Source organism: Coenobita brevimanus, chromosome 63 (assembly GCF_032717465.1).
Source record: "Coenobita brevimanus isolate Jiangsu-jjx chromosome 63, ASM3271746v2, whole genome shotgun sequence".
In the NCBI taxonomy this organism is placed as follows: domain Eukaryota; kingdom Metazoa; phylum Arthropoda; class Malacostraca; order Decapoda; family Coenobitidae; genus Coenobita; species Coenobita brevimanus.
The window spans coordinates 27,908,333-27,936,161 of record NC_137016.1 but is presented as its reverse complement, the minus strand read 5'-3'; the positions used below and the strand labels follow the sequence as shown (position 1 = coordinate 27,936,161).

The window sequence follows — 27,829 nt, the reverse complement described above, 5'->3', positions numbered from 1 at the left end:
CATTTAAGGATCTTTGGTCTACAAAAGCCACAACTCCTGGGAAATTACCAAACAGCATGGTGTTCTGCTTTTGCGTCAAGGGTCTGGTACCAGTTACCTAGTCTGTTGTGTCGAGGGTTTACCGTACTTGTTGGTGACTATGGCCGAGCTACACAAGGCACAATCTATGATGGAATTATACAAAGTACATAGAGTGTATTTAGAAATATAATTTATGTAGCATTTGCTGAGAAATGTGAGTACAGTACAGTAATACAGTAAAAAAAATTAAAAACAGCTACCTGTACTTACAACTGTACACTACTGAACTGTCAAACTAGTTAATCCCATATGCAGTAATCCTGATGAAATGTGAGACAAAGAACCTGCAAGCTAGGGGTGTGTGTGGGGGGGGGGGAGAAAGCTCATTACTATGCTGTCTTAACCCCTTCAATTCACTGGCATATTTTTTACCTTTATTTCTGGCACCTCCAGACAAGTTTTTTCAGCTTAAGGGAGACATCCTAGAATAAGGGGGTTAATGAAGGCTATCAGTAACTCCTCCAGGTGCAAAAGTCTCGAGCTGAATAAAATTGTTTGAAAGGTTGTATGAATAACATGAAAAATACATCATGGGAATCAAGTGTTTAACAGAATGCATTAGAGTCCATACATAATATTATACAGTCCATGAAACCTCTCTGTCTATTGCTAGATGCCTCAATCCCATAAGGGGTGCCCACAAACAAATTGCCTCCATGTTGCTCTGTCCACTGCCACTTTACTGCCTTGACCCCAGCTCACACTCATCTCTCTCATATACCTCTCCACTCCATCCTTCCATCTCATCCTTAGTCTCCCCCTCTCTCTCCCCCCCCTCCACCTCACTCACATACACTCTGCATTAGTCTCTCACTCTCCATCCTCTTCACATGGCCAAACCACCTCAGTGTATTTTTCCTAGCACTTTCTATGACATCCACACCACAGCATTCCTTCACTTCCTCATTTGTCAGTCTCTCTCTCTCCATATAACTCCACATGCTTCTCTCAAATAACTCATTTCCACTGCTCTCACTCTTCATTTGTGCCCTTCCAACAAAGTCCAAGCTTCACTTCCATACATTTGAGGTGGGATCACAATATTATCAAGCAGTAACCTTTTCAATTCCATGCCCACTTCCTTGTTTCTTATCACTGCTTTCAAAGAACAAGTAACCTTCCCAGTTGTATCCTTTCAAGCACTTCATCCTCCAAATTTCTATCCTTACTCATCACATTACCCAAATACTTAAATGCACTCACATATTCCATTTCCTCCTCATTGAACCTCATTGTACATTCGGTGACTTCATTTCTCTTGAAGACCATAACTTTACTTCTCTTTTCATTCACCTTTAGAATCCATTTCTTACACACTCTCCCAAGCTCATTCACCAAGCCTTGCAGCTCCCCTTCGTCTTCACTTAACAACACAGTATCATCTGCAAACAACAGTACAGGGAGTTTTCACACCTGCCCTCTCTCATTAGGGCCACTCCAACATCCACTACCCTGTCTTGTATCATTTTTATTACCCCATCCATATACAGATTGAACAGCCATGGAGACTTAACACATCCCTGTTTCAATCCAACCATAGAAAAATTCACTCTGTTCACTGTCCACACGTACTGTCAATCCAACTGTCAAATAGAAAAATTCACTCAGTTCACTGTCCACACACACTGCAGCCTTAGCACCCTCATACATACTTTTCATGGCATTCAGCAACATCCCATTTACTCCATATATTCTTACCACTTTCCACAGTCCTTGTCTATCCACCAGTCATATGCTTTCTCAAGATCCATGAAGGCCACATACAACTTCTTTCCCTTCTCAAGAAGCTTTTCCACATAAGACCTAAGAATGACTATATGATCTACACAACCTCTTCCTGTCCTGAAACCTCTCTGTTCTTCTCCAACTAATTCCTCTGTTTTTCCCTAACTCTGTCAATAAGTATCCTACCATATACTCTTCCTATTACACTATGAAGACAAATGTCACCACACACTTTTTTCCCCTTTTCCTTTGTACAGGGGAATAATTATACCAGACTTCTAATCCTCCAGGACAACCTTCCTCCCAGGCCAATCTGCACGTATTCCATATCCATTCTACCACTGTCTCTCCCCCTTGTTTCGGCATTTCACTACACACTCCATCAGTTCCTGAAGCTTTTCCCATTTTAACTTTCTTCATTGCTTCCACTTCCATCGTACTGATTTCTTCCTCTTTTCTCACATCCCTCCTTCTCCCAGCCATTCCCAAGCCACTTATACAGTACCCTTGTGTCCAGTATGGTATTTTTGTCAGACAGTACTTCCATACTGGACAAACAACAGACCATATGGGAAAAATTAACAATATCAGACAAGCCTTGAAAAAGTCCCCCCCAAACTTCAACTTAACTACATTTTGACACAACTAAGATTTTACCAACCTTTATGGTGAGTGGTGATGGGCCTGGGGGGGAAGGAGGAGGGGTTTCCGAGGCTGTAGGAGGTCCTATTGACTCTCTGGAGGAGGGCCTTCAGGATCCTGAGGAGGCCTGTCTGCCTCAACCTCCCTCATAAATCCCTCATAGTCACATACTGACACATCATTGTCTTCATCATCATTGGGAAGTGCAATATTGCAATTTGACTGGCACACGTCACAAGTCACAAGGAAGGTGTACTGGACTGGTGCGGCAATACCAGGGAAACGTTTCTCGGTGTTGGCCATCTTCCCACGCGTGCACGGGTAATAATTCTGGACGCAGCACGTCAGTACTAGAGAAGAACTCCTTGGATTTGGCCCACTTTGCATGGCCGATCCGCACTGGCCCAACAAATCTGTACTACAGTCTACAGTAATAAATTTTTAAATTTTTTTGCTGACCGTCCTGGACAAGAATAGTACTGGACACAACGTGTACTGGACGCGAGGGTACTGTACTTGCATTTCTTTCATTCTCTATGAAATCAATTGTAAATGCAGTCACCGCTCACATATCACGGGAATGTTGTACCCTAAAGCTCCTGCTTTATGAAAATTCCGCGTTATAGGGCCATATGTTTACATGTTAAAGGGCTTCATGGTACCCAAGCCCACCTCAAGTTCACCGTTTGGGGCAATTTTCATTTTTTTTTCCAGGCTCTTTACCTACCCAATAAAGACTTCATTACATACAAACACTAGAGGATTTCCCACCTTGAATGAAAGAGGTTGTGGGCTTGCTGGGGGGGAAGTGCAGTGGAATTATGTGGCCAAAAAAATGAGCAAAGATCACACACAGCACGTGTTCAGCCAGGCCGAGGGGAGAGGGTAGGCTCAAGTGGGGCAAGAATGCTCAGTGGACAGTGATGACACCCCGCGCAGACACGTGACAGCCATACATCATTGGCTGATGCAACCCGTGTTATCATTATCACTGGCCGGATTATGTCTGTTCCCACTGCATTATGACCCTATTTTTATGCCTTATGACTGTTTGAACCCTAATTTGGAGCCTCTGGCCATGTTATCTCTATCGTCGCAGCGTAGTATGGCTTTCAAAAAAATGGCCAGTTTCCTCCACCTGTGTTATGTCTAGCATTTTCGCATTGTTACCATTTTTTGGCCTCAGATTTTACCTTCCGTGTTATGTGAGTTTCGTGCACTAGAATTGTGTGTTGTGCAAGTGGTGACTATAATACACTAATGCTCTGTACAGCTTAAGTTAATTTTCAGAAACAGTTCATACTGGTGGCGAAATGTTCAGGTAGCAAAACAGCTTGTTAGGGAACCAGTGTGTTGTAGGTAGTGAAACCACTAACCACAAAACCTTTGGATGGCAAAACCTGTGGATACCATTTAGAAAATGGTAAGGAGAAAAATCGCTTCTGAACCGAGTGATCTGAAATAAAATTGATCTCATCATTTATAAGTTATGAGAGTGAGAGAATACTTGAGTGCATGAAAGTGAAGTGGTTGGGTCAAAGGATAGGGAAACAAAGAACGAGATAGAGAGACAAAATATATGAGTGTGAAAGTGAGGGTGGCATGTTGTGGGAAAAGGAATAGTTTCCCACTTAGGGACAGAAACACCTGGAGTCAGTTGCAGGATGCTGCTTCAGATAGTAGGTTAGTAAGTCAGTGTCCTCATTTTCTGAGACTGGAAGTTACCACTATAGTTTTTTTTTTTTTTTTTTTTTTTTTTTTTTTTTACGTGTAAAACTCTGGGCAAGGGCTTCAGGGCCCATCCCTAAGTCCCAGTAGTCCTCCTACATCTCCAAGTGTCACCACTTTGGTGCCAACACACACCGTCCGTACTGAATACATGCTAGGGCTGTGCAGGACTGGTGTACTGGTATTAGCAGAGGTACTTTTATGACATGTCGGCAGGTCATCTGGTGGATCAGAAAAATCTGTTTTTTATGAAATTCAAATAGTTAAACTGTTCCCCGGCCCAGCCAGGATTCGAACCTGGGTCCATTAGGACTGCAGGCCACCTCTCTGCCGATTCTGCCAAAACCATTAACCCTTTGAGATTCCGATGACACGTTTCACATCATTTCAAAACCAACCTCAGGGATTCCGACGACACCTGTATGCGTCATTTTAAGATACAGTAATCCCTTAGGTATCCGGACATAATAGAGGCAAAGGCACATCCGGGTAGTGGCAACATCCGAATAGTGAACACTATTCCCCTACCATACCCACATACCACCTCCAACCTATACCTAGCCTATTTGTGCAGTACCTATGCTTAATTTGGCAGTGTTTTCCGGTCATTCAGGCATATTCGGACATCAGAACACACAGAGGAATATCCAAAGTAATGCTAAACCAAAAAAAATATATATATATAAATAAATGCAGAAAAAACACTAAAAATAAAAAACGCCCTACCAAAACACTACTGTATGTACAGTACCCCTCCCTATCTTGGCAGTGTTTTCCAGTCATTCTGCCATATTTTGACATCAAAACATATATAGGATTATCCAAAATAATTTGCGACACCAAGGAAATCTTGTGAAAAAAAAAAAAAAATGCCCATACAGCACCGTACATACAGTACCCCTCATAATTTTGGCACTGTTTTTGGGTCAGTCTACCATATTTAGACATCAAAACACATATAGGAATATCCAAAGTAATGCTGAACACCAAGAAAACCATGAAAAAAAAATGAAAACCAAAAAACACCCTACCCATACACCAGTGTACGTACAGTACCCCTCCTAATTATGGCACTGTTTTCAGGTCAGTCTGCCATATTTAGACATCAAAACACATACTGTATAGGAATATCCAAAGTAATGCTAAACACCAAGAAAACCGTGAAAAAAAAAAATTGAAAAACAGAAAACGTCTGACCTGTACACCACTGTACTGTATGTACAGTCGTGGTCATAAATAATCACCTATTCTCTGGTACCCCTTGTCTCAGGCTGGCTCCTTTATGCACTGCAAGTTGCAGTGGAGTAAGAGGGGCTGAGAGGGAGGGGCCAGAGAGAGAAGGGAAGGTGGATGGGGGTATGAGTGATGATTTGGGGGAAGAGTGAGGGAGGGAGAGTGAAATGCAAAGTGGTGGTCACATTATTTGTTTGTTTTCTTTCATTCAGGGCATGATATAAAGGAGTTAATATTCAGTAGATAACGCTGCATTACACCTTGTATAGCAGTGGCAGATCACAAGCTTTAGTTAGATGGTGATATCAAGGGCTGGTTGAGAGAAATATACTGACGTGATAGATCAGACATTAATGCAGAGCCACTGGGACTGTGTGGAACCCAATTGTCAATGCGTGGGAACCAGAGAAAGAGAGGACGCGGACCCACCTCCTTCAGCACACCAAGGATGAGTGGTAAGTGTTCAGACAAAACCAGCAAACCATTGACAACACTGTTTCTCTGGTGCCGCGAAGACAGCAAGAGGTGAGGTAGGGCACCACTGGACTAATTACAAAGGCTTTCCTGGTTGCTTTGGTTTAACTAATGTTGGTAAACACAGACATAGATATATTTTAGGAGTTTTGCCAGGATTTTGTTTCATTTTCCCTCTAAGAGATTATGGGAGATATCGTTATTATATCGACCCATGTGCATAGACATCAAACTTACTTGCCTTCTATGCACAGTTATTTTCAATATCCTTTTCATATAGAGATGCCATAAAATAGCTGACATGATACTGACTGTGTAGAGGGAGTGTATACCAAGAAGTTTATCATATTCACTGTGGACACAGCCATGTCAAAGGTTGCATATATTTTGTTCCAAAATTAATTACATGTAAGGGTAGAGGACATTTCTTGCACAAACAGTACAGAAGTCAAAGCCATCTAGATTCCATTCTCCGACCAAAGTCCAAATACACAGATAAACACAAGTATCTGACTCCACACTAATGTTTGATCTGACACATCAGTATATTTCTCGCGAGCCAGCCCTTGATATCACCACTCTAAAGTTTGTTATTTAACGCCACTATACAAGGTGTAATGCAGCATTATCTACTGTATATTAACTCCTTTATATCGTGCCCTGAATTGACAAAAAATAGGCAAATAATGAGAACACCACTTCGCATTTCATTCTCCCTCCCCTATCTACTCTCTCTCCCCTTCCTCACTCAACCCCATCACTATCACTTGTCCTCCCACCCACCTTTCCCTCTCTCTCTGGCCCATCCCTCTCAGCCCCTCTTACTGTACTGAGACTTGCCACGCATAAAGGAGCCAGCCTGAGGCACAGGGTACCAGAGGATAGGTGACAATTTATGACCACAACTGTACAGTACCCCTCCTAATTTTGGAACTGTTTTCAGTTCTGCCATATTTAGACATCAAAACACACATAGGAATATCCAAAGTAATGCTATACACACACACACACACACACACACACACACACACACACACACACACACACACACACACAAATCCGAGCTATACACGACTGTATGTACAGTATGCCTCCTAATTTTGGCACTGTTTTAAGGTCAATCTGCCATATTTAGACATCAAACCACACATAGGAATATCCAAAGTAATGTCAAACACAAAGAAAACCATGAAAAAAAAAAAAAAATCAGAAAACACCTGACCTATACACTACTGTATGTACAGTACCCCTCCTAATTTTGGCGGTTTTCTGGTCATTTTGCCATATTGAGACAGCATGGTGGAATGAAGAGGTGAGACAGGCTGTGGCACAAAAGAAGAAAGCATACAATGAATGGATAAGAAATAGGGGCGTGGAAGATGTTTAGAGGCAGAAGAGAGAGTTATGTGTAGAAAGGAAGAGAGAGGTGAAAAGATTAGTAAGAGAGAGTAAGAAGAGAGTGGATGAGGAATTTGGAAGGAATTTGAGTGTAAAGTGGAGGGACTGTAAGAAAATGTTCTGGAAATAGGTGAAGAGAGTAAGACAGGGTGGAAGTGAAGTTAGCAGGGGAGTGAAAGATAAAAATGGTAGATTACTAGTGGAAAAGGGAGAAAAAGTGAGCAAATGGAGAGAACACTTTAAGGAATTGTTGAACATAAAGGATGGAAGTAATGCAAGTATAAGTGGCTGGGGAATGGCTGGGAGAAGGAGGGAGGTGAGAAGACAGGAAGAAAGCAGTAGGATAGAAGTTGTGAATGCAATGAAGAAAGTTGATTTGGGGAAAGCCCCAGGAATTGATGGAGTGTGTGGTGAAATGCTGAAGCATGGGGGAGAGATAATAGGAGAATGGATGTGGAAGATGTGCAGATTGGCCTGGGAGGAAGGTAGAGTCCTGGAGGATTGGAAGTCAGGTATAATTATTCCCTTGCACAAAGGAAAAAGGGAAAAAGAAGTGTGAGGTAATCATAAGGGCATTTGTCTTCTTAGTATAATAGGAAAAGTGTATGGTAGGATACTTATTGACAGAATTAGAGAAAGAACAGAGGAATTAGTTGGAGAAGAACAGGGAGGTTTTAGGAAGGGAAGAGGTTGTGTAGATCAGATATTCATTCTTAGATCTTTAGTGGAAAAGTTTCTGGAGAAGGGAAAGAAGTTGTATGCAGCTTTCATGGATTTGGAGAAAGCATATGACAAGGTGGATAGACAAGGATTGTGGAAAGTATTAAGAATATATGGAGTAGTTGGAAAGTTGTTGAATGCTGTGAAGAGTATGTATGATGGTGCTAAGGCTGCAGTGCGTGTGGATGGTGAACTGAGTGAATTTTTCTCTTTGAAGGTTGGGTTGAAACAAGGATGTGTCATGTCTCCATGGTTGTTCAGTTTGTACATGGATGGGGTAATAAAAGAGGTACAAGGTAGGGTAGTGGGTGTTGGCGTGGCCCTGGTGAGAGAGGGTAGTGTTTGGAAACTCCCTGTACTGTTGTTTGCAGATCATACTGTGTTGTTGAGTGAAGATGAAGGGGACCTTCAAGGCTTGGTGGATGAGTTTGAGAGAGTGTGTAAGAAACGGAATCTAAAGGTGAATGTAGGGAAGAGTAAAGTGATGGTCTTTGAGAGAGGTGAAGTCAATGAATGTACAGCGAGGTTGGATGGTGAGGAATTGGAAAATGTGAGTATGTTTAGGTACTTGGGTAGTGTGATGAGTAAGGATGGAGGTTTGAAGGGTGAAGTGCTTGAAAGGGTACAGCAGGGAAGAAAGGTTGCTGATTCCTTGAATGCAGTGATAAGAAACAGGGGAGTGAGCATGGAAGTGAAAAAGTTACTGCATGACAGTATTGTGATACCAATTCTAACGTATGGAAGTGAAGCTTGGACGTTGTTGGAAGGACACAAGTCAAGAATGAGAGCAGTGGAAATGAGTTATTTAAGAGGAGCCTGTGGAGTCACATGGAGAGACAGGCTGACGAATGAGGATATAAAGGAGCGTTGTGGTGTGGATGTGGATGTGATAGGAAGTGTTATGAGGAACACACTGAGGTGGTTTGGCCATGTGGAGAGGATGGAGGGTGAAAGACTGACGAAGAGAGTGTATGTGAGTGAGGTGGAGGGGGGAGGAGGGAGGGGGAGGCTGAGGATGAGATAGAGGGATGGGGTGGAGAGGTATATGAGAGATGGGGATGTGAGTTGGGAGCAGGGCAGTGAAATGGCGGGGAACAGGGCGACTTGAAGGCAATTTGTTTGTGGCCACCCCAAACGGGATTGAGGCGTCTGGCAATAGATTATTAATCTGAATTAATTTCAACAAAATTTAAACAAAATTTAGTTCGCATTGTGAAATGCAAGTCTCTGTCTTCTCGACAACAAACAAGAAGAGAAACCCCCACAGACTCCCAGGCAACTGACAACGACGAAACTCTCACATATTGCGTGACTGTTCCAGTCTCCAAGAAGTAATAGAGACTGTTGTAGCCAGTGAGAGTGATTGTGTTCAGCTGGCACAGAATATGAATGAAATATCATCTTTCTTCTCGAAGGAATACAATAAGAAAATAAATGAACAACAACAAGCGCGCATCACTCGTTACCTGGGCCGACGACAGAGTGAAGATACTGCACCAGCTGAAGCTTCCCTCTCCAATGATCCTGGCCCAGTTGATGATAAACATTGCAGGCATTCCAGATGACTTTGATTTTGAAGGATTTGGCACAGATGAAGATCCACAAGAAGAAGGGACAACAGAAGCTACAGGGAGTGAGGCTTCAGGGCCCATATTTAGTTATTCTCAATATGTTTTTAAATTTAATACTTAGCTTGTCGTCTTCACTTAGCTGAGAAAAGAGCTTAAGAATATTTCACAAAGGACTTAAGTCATATTCCCAGCTAAGGTTAAGTGAAATCTTGTGACAGATTACCCAGGTATGAAACACCTCACACAGCAGAAAAATATATGGTTTTAAAAGCAATAACAACCATAATACTTAAGGAAAATATTACTAAAATTTAAGTTTATTATTCTGCTGACTCTCCTGTGATGAAATGTAATAAAATTTTATTTTCATCAATTACCTATTTTCCGATATCGAAAAAGGTGCAGACGAATCCTCAATGCCCTGTATGTAAACAGTCACGCCAACAGGCATCCATGCACCATACACCACGTGTACATCAAGCCCATTATTTTCTTATGTGAGTTTTTCTGTTTTGTATTGTTTCTTTGCTAAAATAAATTAAATTGAATCATGTTATATGCGTTTATCAAATGACATACTCTCAGTAATGTTATAATATAGGTGGAAAATCAGTCCAGTCATGCATTCCCAGAACCAATTTATTTTTTTCCCATTAGTTATTCAGTTCAGATTTGGCGAATTCCAGTTTGGCGAGGTATTTTTCGCACGTATTACTCGCCAAATGTGAGAGTTCACTGTACTTTTCTTTGAGTGACAAGCCAAACGGTTTCCAGTAGCTACACCGGGAAACCATTTACTATGCTGAGTGGTAACCATATGCCAAATTATGGGACCTGGTGGATTAGTGGGTAATTTAATGGGATTGAGCCTGTGCAGGTTTCCATATCCAAGGGGTGGTTGGGGTTTATTGCTTATGTATTGCCACTCAGGGATGAGTGAGGCTGGTCACTCTCATCTCAAATGTCAAGACCAGCTTGCCTAACCCTGGGCTTCTACACTGCTCATGGGGCAATACAGGATTAGAGGATGATGATGATGATGATAAGGATGACTTTTCTTTACAAAGTTGCTGCTGAGAATTATATTCTTCTGTTAAGAATGACTATTGTATCCATAATAAAATGTGTTTATTGTATGCTTTATATTCATTTGTAATATGAGGCTTTCTTTCCTCCCCCCCCCCCCCAGACACAGAGTGCAGTTCAGAAAGTAAGGGAATTACTTCAAAAAGAACCAGATGCCGTAAGTACAATAATGTTAAGCTTTATTATCAGTGCTAATACCTACAGCTCATTAACTGCAGTGTACAGCTAGTATCTTAAACAGATGACATCACATGCATGGCATTCAACAACGGCAGACTGCAATTTTTGTTGTTGTAGCAAAAACTAAATAAAGTTTTTGGAAGAAGTGAAGCAACATCATGCAAACCAGCTCCTTTATTTTTTGTGTACATTTATGTGCACTCACAGTAAAATTTAAATGATAAGATAATGGTTGGTATCTCAGGGATGGAAAGTGTGAAGTCAGTAAATAATTGATGTTTCATGATGGTGCCCTGCCATACCCATATAATTTACTTGGATGAAGCTGCAAATCAGATTTGACTTATAGTTCCTAAACTTTCATACAGATGCACAAACACAGATAAAACTATGGGTGGAATCTACTATAAAAGATACACCCCACACCAGGCACAGGTAAGTTACAGCAGTCACACAATTGAGACCTGCAGTGTGGTCTGCCTCAGTGGAATCTGTCAACTGCTTCTGTGCCACAGGTCTGTTCAGTCAGAACAGATCATGAAGTTGCCCAAGAGCAGCAGCATGAACTTGTAATTATAATTTTCCAGATACCTTATCGTACCATATAAAGTTCATAAAGTGTGGTAAAAGTTGGTCTCATATTAAACCTTTGCTTGATGGAACTTTCCTGAACTGAATAAATATTGTCTGGCATGAGGTAGAATAAACTTGCATGGGTTACATTCTTAACCTGTTACCACAACTGGTAATAAAATACTGATTAATTAATTTTTTAGTAGAATAAACTTGCATGGGTTACATTCTTAACCTATTACCACAACTGGTAATAAAATACTGATTAATTTTTGTCAGCAAGAATAAAATGCCTAACTGAATCCACAGCAGTGTACGAGTGAGGTGACAAAGTCATATTTAACTCCTTTGCTGTATGGCGAAGGACTGTTATGGCCACTATTTTGTGAATATAATTAGTTGAAATGAAGTCTGTTACAGAGACTACAGTGAGCTATTTGTGGGAAATATAGCAGCAAACCTGGATGACTGGAGGTCTGTTAGTTGAAATGGAAAGTATATAGTTAGTTTTTATTGTAACCAGACATGGGTTCAGTAATTATTTATCTACATAATCAAACTTTTTTCTCTCATCAGGTATAAAATATAATATTTCTAAACTTATTTTTTATGACACTCACGAATATAGAGTCTATTGTAGCGTAGCACATCACAATTTTATGGACCACTGTTTATTATTTTGGTTGAATTTTACCGCTGTACGCATATGCCTACTTATGAAAACGAAGTTTTTCTTTGTATATTTGAGGTTTCGAAGTTTTTTGAAGTTCTTTATATCGATTCCTCGTATAAATTCATTATCTCCAAATAAACCACATATACATTGTATTTTCATCCAAATTGAAATGACAAAACAGGAAACTCTCGTGCAAGACATATAACAGAGAGTGAGATTCAGTGCACTTTTGCAAAGGCCAAACTACTCAGAATCGTCAAGCTTTAGACTTCCTTTGATGCTGCATCCCTGTACGGCATCTAGCCGTAATCCGCGAGCATATTTTCACTCCAGAAGCCTTGATAGCGATGCTCCATCGCATTAATATCTTGATGGAAGTGTTCTCCCTGTTCATCAGAGATGGCTCCCAGGTTCTGCTTGAAAACTTCAAGGTGCGAATGGAGAAAATGAACTTTCGGTGACATTTGACACCCCATAGCAGCAAATGAATTGAGAAGTTTCGCAACACCATCTTCATAATCCGGTGACTTTTTGTTTCCCAGGACATTTTCACATATCCACCTGAAAGAGGTCCAGGCAGCCAGTTCCATATCGGCCATATAGATGCTGAAGTTGTGGTCTCTCAGAAGTTCCTTTGTCTATGGGCCGAAGAATATTCCTTCTTTCAGCTTAGCCTCTGTGATGCCTGGGAATTTGCATGCGACATAATAAATGTTTCAGTGTTTCTTCTTCCCAGTGTCTTCACGAACTGCATCATTAAGCCAAGCTTTATATGAAGCAGAGGAAGGAGAATGTCTCTGGGAGCAACCAGGGGCTCATTCGCGATGTTTGAAGTTCTTGGCTCGTCTGTTTGTCTAGGTGGCCATGTCAACTGCACGTAGTGCGTGAAAGTTGCACGGCTATCCCAGAGGCATAAGAAACAACAGTGTTTTGTGAAGCCTGATTGGAGTCCTATCAGCAAACCAATGACTTTCAAGTATCCACACAACTTCCATTTGTATTCTTCATATTTTATGGCATCTAAAAGGGCCGCAATGTTTTCATAGCACTCTTTCATGTGCACTGAATGTACTAAAGGCACAGAAGGTTTTATATTCCCATTGTGCAGCAATACCGCCTTCAAGCTTTTCTTCGATGAATCAATGAATAAACACCATTGAGAAGGATCATGCTCCAGTGAAAGGCAGTGGAACAATCCATCAGTGTCGTTGCAGAAACATAGTGGTCTATCAACAGAAAAATATGAAGAAAGATCTTCATTTCGTTTTCTGAAGTATAGTAAATCCTCGTTTTTCACAGCTTGGATGTTCCGCCAAAACCATGCAAAACGCGACACATCGAAGTGTGAAGTTAAGAATCAGTGGGAAAAATAGAGGAGCGTTCTGGTGGGACATGTACCTACCCTATCAGAAAGTACTGTAACATCAAACAGGCCCTACCCAAAATTAAATGAAGAGTGTATAGTAGTGCTCAAACAGCATAGCACAATAAACATTTACCTGAAAAGACATTAAAACTGTTATAAAGACCTGCAACACCGAAAATCCTTACCAGAAATAAAGTGAAGACTGGCTTGAGTGGCAAGTGAAGGTTTGTTGAGGGTGGATGGGCTAGTTCCCAGTGTCACTAACCAAGGAAAAACTGCGACTTTTCACCAGATTATTTAATTTTCGACATGAAAGTCAGTTAACTAAACCCCAGTCATTTTATGTGCCCTCTTGGTCACTAAAAGGAAGGGAGAAATTATAACAACATTATTTTACTCACTACTACAAAGAAGAGAGGCTGTAATATAGCCAAATAGAATAAAAAATTGGTGGGCTGAGTGTACCATCTCTGTGTTGGGACGGTTATTATTCTTTCCTTCCTTAAATATCGATACGCTTTATTTACATCCATTTCAGGTGTTTGTCCATCAGAACAAAATTAAATAGTGTTACGAGAAACATGTAACGATTCTTTGTTAAAAAATAGTAGCACGACATGGCTGAAGATTGTACGTTATGATCACAAACGATAACAAACTTACGTGTGTCTATGCCCAGCTGGACCTGCTGTGTATTCAAGACACAGCTGAAGATTGTACATTACGATCATAAACAATAACAAACTCACGTGTGTCTGCTGCCCTGTTGGACCTGCTGTATAAAGATCATGGAAAACTGTTGCATAGAAAAATGGACAGTGCCTAGACTGAGCATCGGTACGCATCATCTGCTGAGTGTCGGCTGCCGGCTGGGAACATCATATTGTGGGGAAATTTGCGAATTGTGAGACAACTTGGAGACTTTTTTCTTGCACGAAAAACAAGGTCGAAGTAAAGTGCGTCCAAATACGAAGACTTACCGTACGTTACTCGAACATCTTTCTCGAGCAGACATTTTTGTTTCAAATGAGATGCCAAAAGTTCAGCCTTGTCTTTTGGTAGTCCCAAATCTCAAACTGAGCCCTTCAACTCTCCTTGGGAGAACTGTTCAGGTGTCTTTTCATTGTTGGCTATAAGCTCTGCATCCTCAGTTGCTTCATCTGACTCAGTTTGGGCTACATCTTCGTCTTCATCGTCGCTGCCGGCGATGCCATCTTCTGGTGGTATTGGAATGGGAAGATCTTCATCGTTGTGCGGCACTGGTCTTATAGCGGATTTCAAACTGGGGTAAGCAATCTTGTGCTTGTCATTAACGGACAACCCGGATATGTTGACCTTGCAGAAGTAATAATCTGTAGCATGATCTTTCAGCTCTCCCCATATCATAGGAACGATGAATGGCGTTGCCTTTTTTCTCTTATTCAGCCAGTCTCTTAAGGGGGTATCACACGGTACCTGAAATCATGGTTTGCCAACGATATGGTGGTAACTGCCTATGAAACCGTGGTAGCCACTGAGGATTTCGTCAGCAAAATTGAATTCCATCCAAACCCATTCCTGCCCACAGAATCATGAACAAAACGTTTTCTCTGATAGCAGAGTGAGCTGAATGGAGAACTTAAAGAGTATACTGTAGTATTTTGTGTATTTTTTAAAATAATAATTCCCTCCTAGAGTGTGTATTACTTTCCATTATATAGATTATTAATTATGAGAGCTTAACCCGAGGTGTCCCGTCGACATATGGGTATGTTGCAACATTTTGCATTTGCCAGTCCTGTCGATGTACTGGTACATCACGCAATTGCAAGGTTCATAATTTGCACAATTTTCAATTTTCGCGCATGATTTTTCATACGTATACACGGGACACCTTCCTCTATGCCTCTACAAGATGCCAAGCAGGGACAATGCCTTACACCGCATAACCTCCCCCCCTCCTCCGCATGCCATTGTCTCGGCAATTCACCTGTTACCAGTGACATGGCCAATAAAGACATTCAGGGCCAGAGTGATTTCCCAATCGATGACAATGTGGAGGACAAAGTTTACATAGCATTAGAGGAAGAAACAGTCAGAAATGATGATCAGGTAATGTGGCAAAAAAAGGTCAGGTATGGTGATGAGTTAGTGAGTTAAACAATGCTTATAATGCCTATATTACTGTTTGAAAACCAATATACTCTCGTACTACATATAAATTCGTACCAAGTAAATAAATAAATACCTTTTATGAGTGGTGTGAAATAGTTACCCTCCCATAGAACTCGTTTTCTTTGGTGCCAGCCTGTTAGAAAACCCAGTAAGGTAAGGAGGAATTGCTAACTGGATCGAGTATTTTAAACCTCAGGTGAGCGATTTCTCTATGAATTTTCGATGTTTCTCACCAAAAGCGGGGGTTTTAGCAAAAAAAAAAAAAAAAAAAAAATCGAAAATACTTCGGGATTGGGGGGTGTCGGAGGAGCAAAATAGCTCGGGACGTAACAGGTTAAATAACCTTTTATATCGTTCACGGGTGAAATAACAATGTCGATAATTCAGTTGTTTCCGTTGGAGAGCGGATGCAGCACACCATGCCGGATGAAGGAGTATACGTCCACCGCAATTTGACTGAGGACCTACACACAGAATTGCTGTGGGATAGTTGTCTGTCTTTGCTTTGTGTTTCCACCTCTTCCAAGTGAATTTTTTGGGCAAGAAGTAACTGGCAACTCCCCTGGTGTTGGTGGGAGGTGGTGAAACACTCAGCACGTCAATGCTTGCCCAGAAGCGAGAGTGGAAGTATATGTTCCCGTTGCTCCAAGCTTGCACCTCCCTCTTTTTTCGTATGCATTACTGTTTGCCCTGTTATATTCCTAGAGTCGAGCTGTCATGCCCGGAAAGTACTGCTCAAGGGATGAGAGGGTCCGTGTCATTGCATGGAGGCAGGATAATGTCCCTATCAACATTGTTTGTGAACATAATGGATGTGCAGATTTGACCATCATGAAGATTCTTGCTGGAGCGCGTGGCTTGCCGCCTGATGTCGTACCAGAGCACAAGCATGACAGTGGAAAGAAGAGGAAAACTTTCAGAGGTGCAGATACGCTTCTGAAGAGGGAAGTAATCAAGAATCCTCGACTGACAGCAGCAGAATTAAAGAGAATGCATCCCCAGCTGTTACAAGAAGTCTCAAACTATCCAACACCACTTGCAGGAGCTGGGTTTGTCAAGCCACACCGCAGCCAAGAAACCACATCTCACTGACTGCATGAAGAAGCAGCGCATTCAGTTTGCCAAGAAGGATGCATACTGGACATCAGATGAGTGAAGAAAAGTTATGTTTTCCGATGAAAGTACATTTCAGTTGTTTCAGGTGCATTCTGCCAAGGTTCGTCGCCTTGCCTTTCATAGTCGATATGACCCTGTTTACACAGTGTTGACTGTTAAGCACCCACAATCAGTAATGGTATGGGAGTGTTTCTCAGGTGAAATGGGAAGAGGAGGCCTCTACTTTCTTCTTAAGAACTTGATGATGAATGTTGGCTGGTACATACAAGTTCTTAAAGATCATTTGTTAAACTTGTTTGCTGTTCATGAGTGCGACTTTTTCATGCACGATTCAGCTCCAAGTCACAAGTCAAGAAGGGTGACAAAATGGCTTCAGGATAATCAGAATGAGGTCCTTGACTGGCCTGGTAACAGTCTGGATCTAAATCCGATAGAAAACTGCTAGGCAGAGGTGAAGAAAATCATGGCAGAAAAGAAGACACCCAATCTGGACAACCTCAAGACTGAACTGACAAATGTTTGGTGCAAAGAAATGTCCTTAGATTACTTTAGAGATCTAAGTGATTCCATGCCAAAACACATCCAACTGGTCCTGCAACAAGGGAAACTATCTATCTATTTGCCAGACACCTCAATCCCGTTTGGGGTGGCCACAAACAAATCGCCTCCACGTCGCCCTGTCCCCCATCATTTCACTGCCCTGCTCCCAACTCACACCCCCCTCTCTCATATACCTCTCCACCCCATCCCTCCATCTCATCTTCGGCCTCCCCCTCCCTCTTCCTCCTTCCACCTCACTCACATACACTCTCATCGTCAGTCTCTCACCCTCCATCCTCTCCACATGGCCAAACCACCTCAGTGTGTTCCTCATATCGCTTCCTGTCACATCCACATCCACACCACAACACTCCTTTATATCATCATTCATCAGCCTGTCTCTCCATGTGACTCCACAGGCTCCTCTTAAATAACTCATTTCCACTGCTCTCACTCTTGACTTGTGTCCTTCCAACAACGTCCAAGCTTCACTTCCATACGTTAGAGTTGGTATCACAATACTGTCATGTAGTAACTTTTTCACTTCCATGCTCACTCCCCTGTTTCTTATCACTGCTTTCAAAGAACCAGCAACCTTTCTTCCCTGCTGTACCCTTTCAAGCACTTCACTCTCCAAACCTCCATCCTTACTCATCACACTACCCCAGTACTTAAACGTACTCACATTTTCCAATTCCTCACCATCCAACCTCCCTGTACATTCAATGACTTCACCTCTCTCAAAGACCATCACTTTACTCTTCCCTACATTCACCTTTAGATTCCGTTTCTTACACACTCTCCCAAACTCATCCACCAAGCCTTGCAGCTCCCCTTCTTCTTCACTCAAGAACACAGTATCATCTGCAAACAACATGATTTCATATTAATGAATGGCATTTCATGAACACACATTGTGATCTACTGTGATTTCTGTGTTTTTTAATACCTTGTGAGGGGAGGTCCTAAGTCAGTTTACGGTAGCTGTATCTCGCTGTTCATTCAACACTACAGATACGATGGCATCTGGACAGATAGTATGGAAAAGGGCTGCTGAAATTGCCCTCATTTAAATAATAAGTCCATTCCCTTGTCACAAAAAGGCGGCTCCACAGCTGCCTTCTCGTGGTTTTGGCTGCCGCCGCTTCATTCTCCTCCTCTTCCTTCTCAAGCGCCACCACTGCAAGAGTCAATGCAGCACTCACCCTCCCCTCAGCAAATTCAAGAAAAGCCTTGTTGTGTCTGATACCTGTGACTTGTGTAAGACGGTGGGACAGACTACGGTGTGCTTTGTTTACATTTTTGCCGACTGTTGGCGATGTTCAAGGAACGTGTGTGATAGGGTTTGTGACTGGCTCCAGCAAACTGTGATTTCAGGTACTGTGTGATACCGCCTTTAGTCCATTCAAACAAGCTGTGCATATTATATGCGATGCCCATTTTCTGTCTTGATCTGCAAGAGTACAGCCAAAGTACAGATGATAGACCTTCTTGATATTGTTCATGATGTTGCGTCGCTCTCTCTTGGAGGTGAACGAATTACAGACATAGCAGAAACAGTCGGGGCTATTTTTGGATTGCCTTGACATTTCAATATAAACAACAACAGCTGCAAAAAAGCATAAGCAGTGTTAAGAACAGGAATATATGTAAATATTGTTTTATATATATATATATATATATATATATATATATATATATATATCTCTATATATATATATGCCAACGGCCATACCACGTCGAGTACACCGCTTCCCGTCCGATCAGCGAAGTTAAGCAACGTTGGGTCTGGTTAGTACTTGGATGGGTGACCGCCAGGGAACACTAGATGCTGTTGGCATCCCTACGTGTCAAGTGGGGTTGGTGGAGGATTAGTGCCCCTCCCTGTAAAACAATTAACTCTAAGCCCTTGGCCACCCCGTGTGGGATACATGGTGTCTGGCAATGAATGAATGAGGAAAATATATATATGGTTTCAGCATGAAGGGTCACCACTCATCATAAAAACTAGACGTGATAGGAAAAAAACGGTTGGGATTTTCAGAATCAGCACTTAAAACTGTATCAAGAGCACCACAAAACTCTCATGATGATTTTTTACTGTCGACCAGTGGAATGAATTGAAATTTAACTGGAATTAACTGGGAAGATAGGTGAACTGGAAACAAACTAGAATGGAATAAAAGAGAATTTCAGATGAATTGATTTGATTCAGTGACATGAATTGATGTTATATCGGATGTAAAATGTTACTGAAAACTAAAACATACATACTTCATCTAATCCTGTGTTATGAGGAGCGTAGGAGCCCGGGGCTAGGCAAGTTGGTCCTAATATTTAAGATGAGAGTGACCAACCTCATTCATTCCTGAGTGGCATGATATGAGCAATAAACCCCAACCACCGCTTGGATATAAACTAACACAGACTCATTCTGGTTAGAGTGCCTTAATTACCCACCAAACCACCAGTTGCAAGTAATCCCTGTAATATCTGGACGTCCAATTCCCGGACACCCCAATTTATGGACATTTTGGGCCCAGGACTTCTACCCCACCACCACCACACACACACACACACACACACACACACACACACACACACACACACACACACACACACACACACACACACACACACACACACACACACACACACACACACACACAAAAACGTAATATGAACTTGGCGCATAGTGTGGACCAGCTATGTTTTGCCGCGTACTTCCGCCAACATCCGGCAGGGCGACGCTGCTTCCTTCCCATTTCCCGCCCTTCCTTCATCATGAGTGCACGCTCATCACCATGGCTGCCCACGTGTTCGTTTTTGTGGTGGTTCCCTACCTGCTGCAAGCTCTGCTGTTCCTCTCCTGCCTCTTCTTCATGTGTGCGATGATGGCCACGCCACCCGAGAAGAGGAAACGAGTGGTTCCGACTGTGGAGAAGAAGAGGGAGATATTGGACAAGGGGGATGTGGGATGGTCAGTGTCACACATCCTCTGAAGTCAACCTGGCCTGCTCTGCATTGTTTGATATCAACAGATCCCGCGACAAGCTCACCTAGTATACAGCTGACTTCGTATCGAAGACCAAATGCAACGTGGAGAGGAAGGTTATGTACCCTCCCAGGTTTGCAGAAATCGAGCGCTCCAAATTGATTTGGTATCGTGCTGCTGGTGTTCTGGTGCGTGGTACAAAGCTGAAGGCTGCTGCTGAGAAGTTCACAACGCTCCACGATGCCCCAAACTTCAAAGTGTCCGAGGGTTGGCTCTTTGCTTTCAAGTTACAGCATGGACTTAGCAACCATATGGCCCATGGCGAAGCTCTGGGTGCCAACGAGGATGGAGTAGAGGAGTTTCGGCAGAAGGTGAAGGGCTTGATCGACAGGGAGGGCCTTACTCTCGGTCAAGTCTACAGTGCTGATGAAACTGGTCTGTTCTATCGCTCGATGCCAATGAACACTAGTCGAGGAGACGGAGAAGCGTGTACCTGGCCGCAAGCTTTGCAAGCAACGGATATCTGCTTTGTGTTGTGCCAATGTTAACAGGATGCACTGGCTCAAGCCCGTTATTGTTGGCCGTGCTAAGCAGCCTCGGTGTCTTCGTGGAGTGATGGATGTCCTTCCTGTTGTGTGGTACCATTCTGTGAAGGCTTGGTTCACAACCAAGATCTTCAAAGACTGGTTTCACCAGCACTTCATCAAGGATGTCATCCATTACCAGACAAACACGCTGGGAATCCCGTGTGACCAGGTAAAGGCCCTCCTTCTTCTGGACAGTGCACCTGCGCATCCATCCGACAAGGAGTCGGTGGCTGAGAATGGCCACATTATGTGCATGTTTCTCTCACCTAATACGACTGCTCTCATCCAACCAATGGACCAAGGAGTGATCGTGGCATCGAAGAGGCTGTACCGTTGGCAGTTCTTGGACGAGGTGATGGTTGTTCTCGAGGACAAGGACGAGCGCAGGGAGGGACGGGACACGCGAGGCCAAGGGACTTTGGAAAACATTCGCTGCTGCAACATCAAGTCTGCCATCTACAACTGGGCCAGTGCATGGAGGAAAGTCTCTGTTGAGACTCTGGAAAATGGTTGGTCTCGTCTCCTCGGATCTGACGTGGTGCACGATTTTCTAGGTTTTGAGGTGGATGACTTCCATGCACGTCTTTGTGTAGCTGGCGACAGTGTTGATGTGGACGAAGTGTGTGAGTGGTTGGATGACGACGAGGGTGATCCAGGTATCAGAACATGTCTGATATCGAGATCGCATCTTCAGTTGCAGGTACAAGTACCCAGATAGAAGATTCCGACGAGGAAAGCAACGATGATGCGGACTTCTCTCAGTGTGCAATTACTGTACTTCAGCCATCCCCGAGCTGAGCGCACTCCGGTAGCACGTCGAGTTCATTCTCGACTACCTGGAACACCCAGACTACGACAGGGAAATGGGGCCCTTGGGACCTGTGGAGGAAGTCACGCTTTTAGGCAGTGCATCATCAATCGCCAGAATCATTGTTCCTGCGTCAGTCAACCATTGACAGTTTTTTCAGGCCCGTTACCCCTGCTGTGCCCAGTCCTGGCTCGACATTGCTGCTTCGCCAACACAGGACTTCACCTTCGAGCTACAGCCCAGCACATCAGCCATGGTGGAGTCACCACTGGACATGAGTTTGTGCCTCTCTTCAGAGTCGTCTGCAGTGGGTAGTCCTTCACCGCGTCCCAGCGATGTGCCCCTAGGCCACCTGCATCACCTACTCTCAGACTCTGCCAGTGAATAAACAGCAAAAACTCGCCACTGGACCACACGGGAATTTACAGTGTTGTGCAATGTAAAAAACAGTATGCAGTGTTAAGAAATTAGAATTTAGAGTGCAAAAACTTAAGTACAGAGTGCAACACTCGTTACAGGAAAGTACAATAGAGTGCAAGTGAGAAAAGAATGCACAGTGTTAAGAAATTAGAATTCAGAGTGCAAAGACTTACGTGCAGAATGCAACATTGGTTACAGGAAAGTACAATAGAGCACAAATGAGAAAAGAATACGCAGTGTTAAGAAATTAGAATTCAGAGTGCAAATGACTAAGTGCAGTGCAAGACTGTAGGTGCTTCAGGTGCACTTTTTTACTGTCAGAGTCTGAGAGGAGGCAGGTTATTCATCGTGATGCCCACGAACTTGTTGTAAGTACCCAGAGTAATGTTAAATAGTGTACAATATTTTCCATACTCACCTCTAAAACCTCATTCTCTGGTTCCTTTGCATTTGTTTCACTCTTTTATGTCCCTTATTGGTGTGACTAGGCCCTTAAATAGGTGCTATGCATGTCCAGTAGGGAGTTATGTAGGTGTTTTTCTGAGTCAGTCCATAAGTACCAGTCCAGGAGGCAGGGGCCCATATCCGGACGGGCCCAATTTCTGGACATGCCTTTGGCTGTATTACATCGGATATTGGGAAGATTACTGTATTTGGTTATATATTTGGTTACCACCCAGCATAGTGAATGGTTTCCTGGTGTACAGGAAACCGTTTGGCTTGTCACTCAGTGTAGAGTCGCCTGTAGACAGAAGAAAGAGGGAAGAAGGACATAAGAGGGAGGAAAGAAAGAAAGAAGGAAGAGAGGAAAAGGCTGCCATACAAGAGCAGCGCTACGTCGAGTGAGTGGATGGTGAGTGCCCTCACCTACCATATGATTATTATAAAACCATGTGGTGTGTCATGAAAATTAAATGAATTACCTGAACTGAAAATAAACAACACCTTAACCCACTGTCTCCAAGCATTGCCATCTGACGACATAAGATTCAGAAATATAAAACCCTATCACTTGTTTTTAGTGCTATCTTCTAATGGGGAGTACATGTTGCCTTCCACATTATAGATATACTGAATCAGATTTGTCCATTTAAATCAGTCCTTGTTGAAAGTGGATGCATTTGGCTTGAACTGCAAAATGACTGCCTAAAAGCTTACTTGTTTATTGATCTTCATTAATTATATTCCTGTCACCACTGGTGTATGATATGTGTTTTGCTATATACTGTACTGTGTTGTGGTAGTGTTTACATTGAAATGTGATTTTGTGTGTCAGATATATAGGGTACATATAATAACTGCTGCCTTATGGATGTGCTAGGCTAATACAGTATGTGTACACATCTGTTGTCGTATGAATGTGTGGCTCAATGAGGGTTGAGTCATACCAGGCTAAGAAGAATCTCTTAAGTTCATGAGCTGACTGATTAAAATTTTGAAGATGAGAATGATTAAAGACAACCAGAGACCTTTGTAGTCAGTTCTCAGCAGAGACAGATTTTTTCCATCCCAAAATGGCAACTGATAATGTTGAATATTGCATTAATCTGGAAATTAAATGTTGTCAGTCTTCTTTGAGGAAATGATGCAAGAAAGAAACTGCCTCTGTACATTAGACTTCAGGTGAGGGAAGGTAGACTTTACCTGTACTTACAGAGCCAACCAATGGAAAGTATCATGATTTACTCCTACAGAATGTTTTGAACTGCTTTGAACTGACGAATTATCTCGGTATGTAGGCCAACAAACTACTGTTTACTGTGCATCCCAGACCTGGCCTACTATCATTGTAGCAAACGAAGAGTCAAGGTGCTGTATTTGTGGGGATTTTGATAAGAATCTTCATAATTCAGTAGTCTGTGATTCTGCGTGCGAGGATAGATTTGACTCTGTAATGATGTAGATTTTATACAGTATTACATCATATGTTTTAAATTGTACGGAACAAAATAAGGTGTTTTAAGAAATTATAGCTAATGTTATGTACTAAACAGTATTCTGTAGATATCAGATTGTTAAAAAGTTATTTAAATTATAAACAGTACAAACTGCTTCTCTTTATAACTGCAATGTCTGTGGAATAAATCATGCTAATAACGTACTGTATATACCTGTAATGGGTGCAGTAAAACAAATTGCAGGTACAGTATGTGTATACTAATGATCCTTTGCATTCAGTCTCTCCTAACATTGCCATATAGTAACATGCTACATCTTTGAAACTGTTACTACAGCTTATTCTGTCTGCTCCGCAAAGAGACGAGCCTCAAGCTTTTGAAAGCTGGCAGTTGATTAGTTGTCCGAGTGCATTCTTTATTAGCAGTTTATTTTAAAATATTTTATTGTAATAGTTATAACAACAGTTTAATGATAAGGTTGCCCAAATAAAATATTATATACAGTAAAACCTTGATATAATGGACTTCAGTAGACCGGAAATTGCTTTTATCTGACTTGAGGAGCTACCGGATGAAATTCTTACACAGTACAGTAATCCCTCCAAGATTCAACATAATAGAGCCAAATGCATGTCCGAGACTTGGTTTTGCCCAGGATGTGGGAAAAAAGCCCCTGGACAGGTACTTATAGACCCCATCCCAACCTAACTATACAAAGCCACCTAAATAACTCCCTACCGGACATGCACAGCACCTATTTAAGATCCAATGCACACAAATAAGGGACAGAAACCATGAAATAAATGAAAAGGAACCAGAGAATGAGAAATTAGTGGTGAGTATGGAAAATATTTAGCAATGAACAGAGCACTTGAAGCACGTCAGTAGCCGTTACGAAGATTAACCCGCCTCCTCTCAAGCTCTGACAGTGGTGAAGGTGCACTTGAAGCACATACAGTAATCCATTGTTGCGCCGCACTTAATCCTTTGCACTGTGAATTATAATTGTTTAACACTGCACATTCTTTTCTTACATGCACCATGCCAGTTTCAGCACACCAATGTTTCACTCTGCATTTAATCCATTGCACTCTGAATTCTAATTTCCTAACACTGCACATTCTGTTGTTAACACTGCGTGACACTGTAAATTCCCATGTGGTCTAGTGGTGAGTTATTGCTGTTTATTTACAGTCAGAGCCAAAGAGTAGGTGTCGCAGGTGGCCCAGGGGCTGCTGGGACGTGGTGATGGTCTACCCACTGCAGACAACTCTGAAGTTAGCAGCAAACTCACATCTAGTGGAGAATCCCAGGGGCTGATATGCTGGGCTGTGGCTTGGAGGTAGAAGGCAGGTCTTGGAGAGGCAGTGGTGTGGAGCCAGGGCTGGGCACGGTGGGGGTCACGAGCCTGAAAAAGGTGTCAGTGGTTGATTGGCACAAGGAACGGTGATTCTGGCGATTGATGCGCTGCCTAAAAGCACGGACCTCCTCCACAACTCCCAGGGACTCCATCTCCCTGTCGCAGGCCGGGTGTTCCAGGTAGTCAAGAACAAACTTGATGCGCTCCCGGAGTGCGCTCAGCTTGGGGATGGCTGGAGTAGTGGCACGCTGAGAAGAGTCTGCATCATCGTTCCTATCCTCATTGGAATCTTCCAATACGTGTACTTGTACCTGCAACAGTACTTGTACTTGCAACAGGAGATGCGATTTCGATACCAGTCGTGATCTGATACCCAGGATTGCCCCCGTCGTCATCCAATCACTCATGCACTTCGTCCACGTCCACATCATTGCCAGCTGCGCGAAGACGCGCATGGAAGTCGTCCACCTCAAAACCTAGAAAGCCATGTACCACATTGGCTCCGAGAAGCAGACGAAACTAATCGCTTTCCAGAGTCTTGACAGGGACTTCCCTCCATGCACTGGCCCAGTTGTAGATGGGTGACTTGAGGTTGTAGCAACAAAGGTTTTCTACAGTCTGCTGGCTTGCATGTCCTGTCCCTCTCTGCGCTTGTCCTCATCCTTGAGAACAACCATCACCTCGTCCAGGAACTTAACGACGGTACAGCCTCTTCGTTGCCACTATCGCTCCTTGGTCCATTGGTTGGATGTGAGCAGTCATATTGCGACAAGAACAAGCACCTAATGCGGCCATTCTCAGCCACCAACTCCTTGTTGGATGGATGTGCAGGTGCATTGTCCAGGAGAAGGAGAGCCTTTACCTGGTTGTGTGGTATTCCCAGTGTATTCGTCTGATAGTGGATGACCTCCTTGACGAAGTGCTGGTGAAACCAATCTTTGACGATCATGGCTGTGAACCAAGCCCTCACAGAATGGTACCAAACGACAGGAAGGGCACCCATCAACCCTCGAAGGCACTGAGGCTGTTTTGCACGGCTAACAATAACAGGCTTGAGCCAGTGCATGCCATTAGCATTGGCACAACACAAAGCAGATATCCATTGCTTGGAGAGCTTGCGGCCAGGTACACTTTTGTCTCCTCTGGTAGGGTGTTCGTGGGCAACAAGTGATAGAATAGACCAGTTTCATCAGCACTGTAGACTTGACCGAGAGTAAGGCCCTCCCTGTCGATCAAGCCCTTCACCTTCTGCTGAAACTCTTCTTCTCCCTCCTCATTGGCATCCAAAGCTTCGCCATGAGCCTTACGGTTGGTAAGCCCATGTCGTAGTTTGAAAGCGAAGAGCCATCCTTCGGATGCCTTGAAGTCTGGGGAATCGTGAAGCCCTGTGAACTTCTTAGCGGCAGCCTTCAGCTCCGTGCCAAGCACCAGAACACCATAAACACGTTGTTGACGATACCAAATCAGCGTGGAGCAGTCGACATCATCAAGCCTGTGAGGGTACATAATCTTTCTCTGCACATTGCGTTTGGTCTTCGATATGCTGTCTGCCGTGTACTGGGTGAGTTTGTCCCGGGATTTCTTGATATAGAACAAGATAGAGTGGGCCAGGATGAATTCACAGAGGATGCGTGAGGTCAACCATCCCGGGTCAATTTTTACACGTTGCCCTCATTCGATTTTTTCATCCAACCAGAGTGTTTCCTGTTGTTTTTGGTGTGATTCGATCGATTTTGACCTTCGTTTCTATCGCATGTCGCTAGTTTTTGTTGAACGCCACTACCGACTTCCGGTGGAAAGGACCGGTCCAAATAAAAAAAATCACATCAAAAACAATAGAAAACTCTCAGGTTGGATGCTTATCACGTGAAACATATTTTTTTGCGGTTCTTCCCCCTCTCCCCAAGAATGCTGGGGGACCTGTGGGAAACCGGGGTTTTGGGTGGGGGAGACCCGCAAAAGTGAGTGATTCCTACTGGAACTGTTATCAAAATCAAACGAAAAACACTAAAATCCTTCGGAAGAAAATAATTTTAAGCTTCTTAGGGAGTTCGTGTTTCCTAACTGGGGGGCTTCGCTCCCCAGACCCCCCAACCCTGACCGTGCTTCCTAACTGGGGGGCTTCGCCCCTCAGACCCCCCATGACATTAGCCAAACCTCATCTAACCTAACCTAACCGGGTGTAAATAAGAAATAATGTATTTACCTAGCGGTTTATAGTTCCTCGTCTGCATCTGAAGAGTCGTCTGTAGCTGTAACGGCAACTGGTGATGGGAGACAGTGCAACACTTTCTGATCCTCACGTAAAATGAGATTTTTGCCTTGATTCAGGTACAGTACTTTGTTCCTGTTGATGGTAAAATACCATGCGATCGTGCAAAGGCTACAGCTTTATCTTCTTGCTGGTAGAACTGTGAAATAGCAGTGAAGTAATATTTTTTGCAGGCTTCCCATTCCATGGTTGGAGACGAACTGACTTTCAAATCTTGCGGGCCCTA

The 27,829-nt window shown here is 43.0% G+C and overlaps 1 protein-coding gene and 1 non-coding gene across 3 annotated transcripts in view; both read left to right on the top strand.

Annotated features, from left to right (window-relative positions):
- MagR (Iron-sulfur cluster assembly 1 homolog MagR) overlaps positions 1-27,829 on the top strand; it is a 54,472-nt gene that overhangs the window by 8,122 nt on the left and 18,521 nt on the right. The window contains exon 2 of one of the 2 annotated variants that reach the window (XM_080276013.1): positions 10,762-10,782. In XM_080276013.1, the coding sequence (XP_080132139.1) occupies positions 10,762-10,782 (21 nt within the window). Of the gene's footprint in view, positions 1-10,761; positions 10,816-27,829 lie in introns of both variants that reach the window. The other variant, XM_080276012.1, reaches the window with a different exon arrangement.
- Positions 18,985-19,103, top strand: LOC145404531 (5S ribosomal RNA). Its single transcript, XR_013898188.1, has one exon. It is a non-coding gene; the product is annotated as a 5S ribosomal RNA (ribosomal RNA).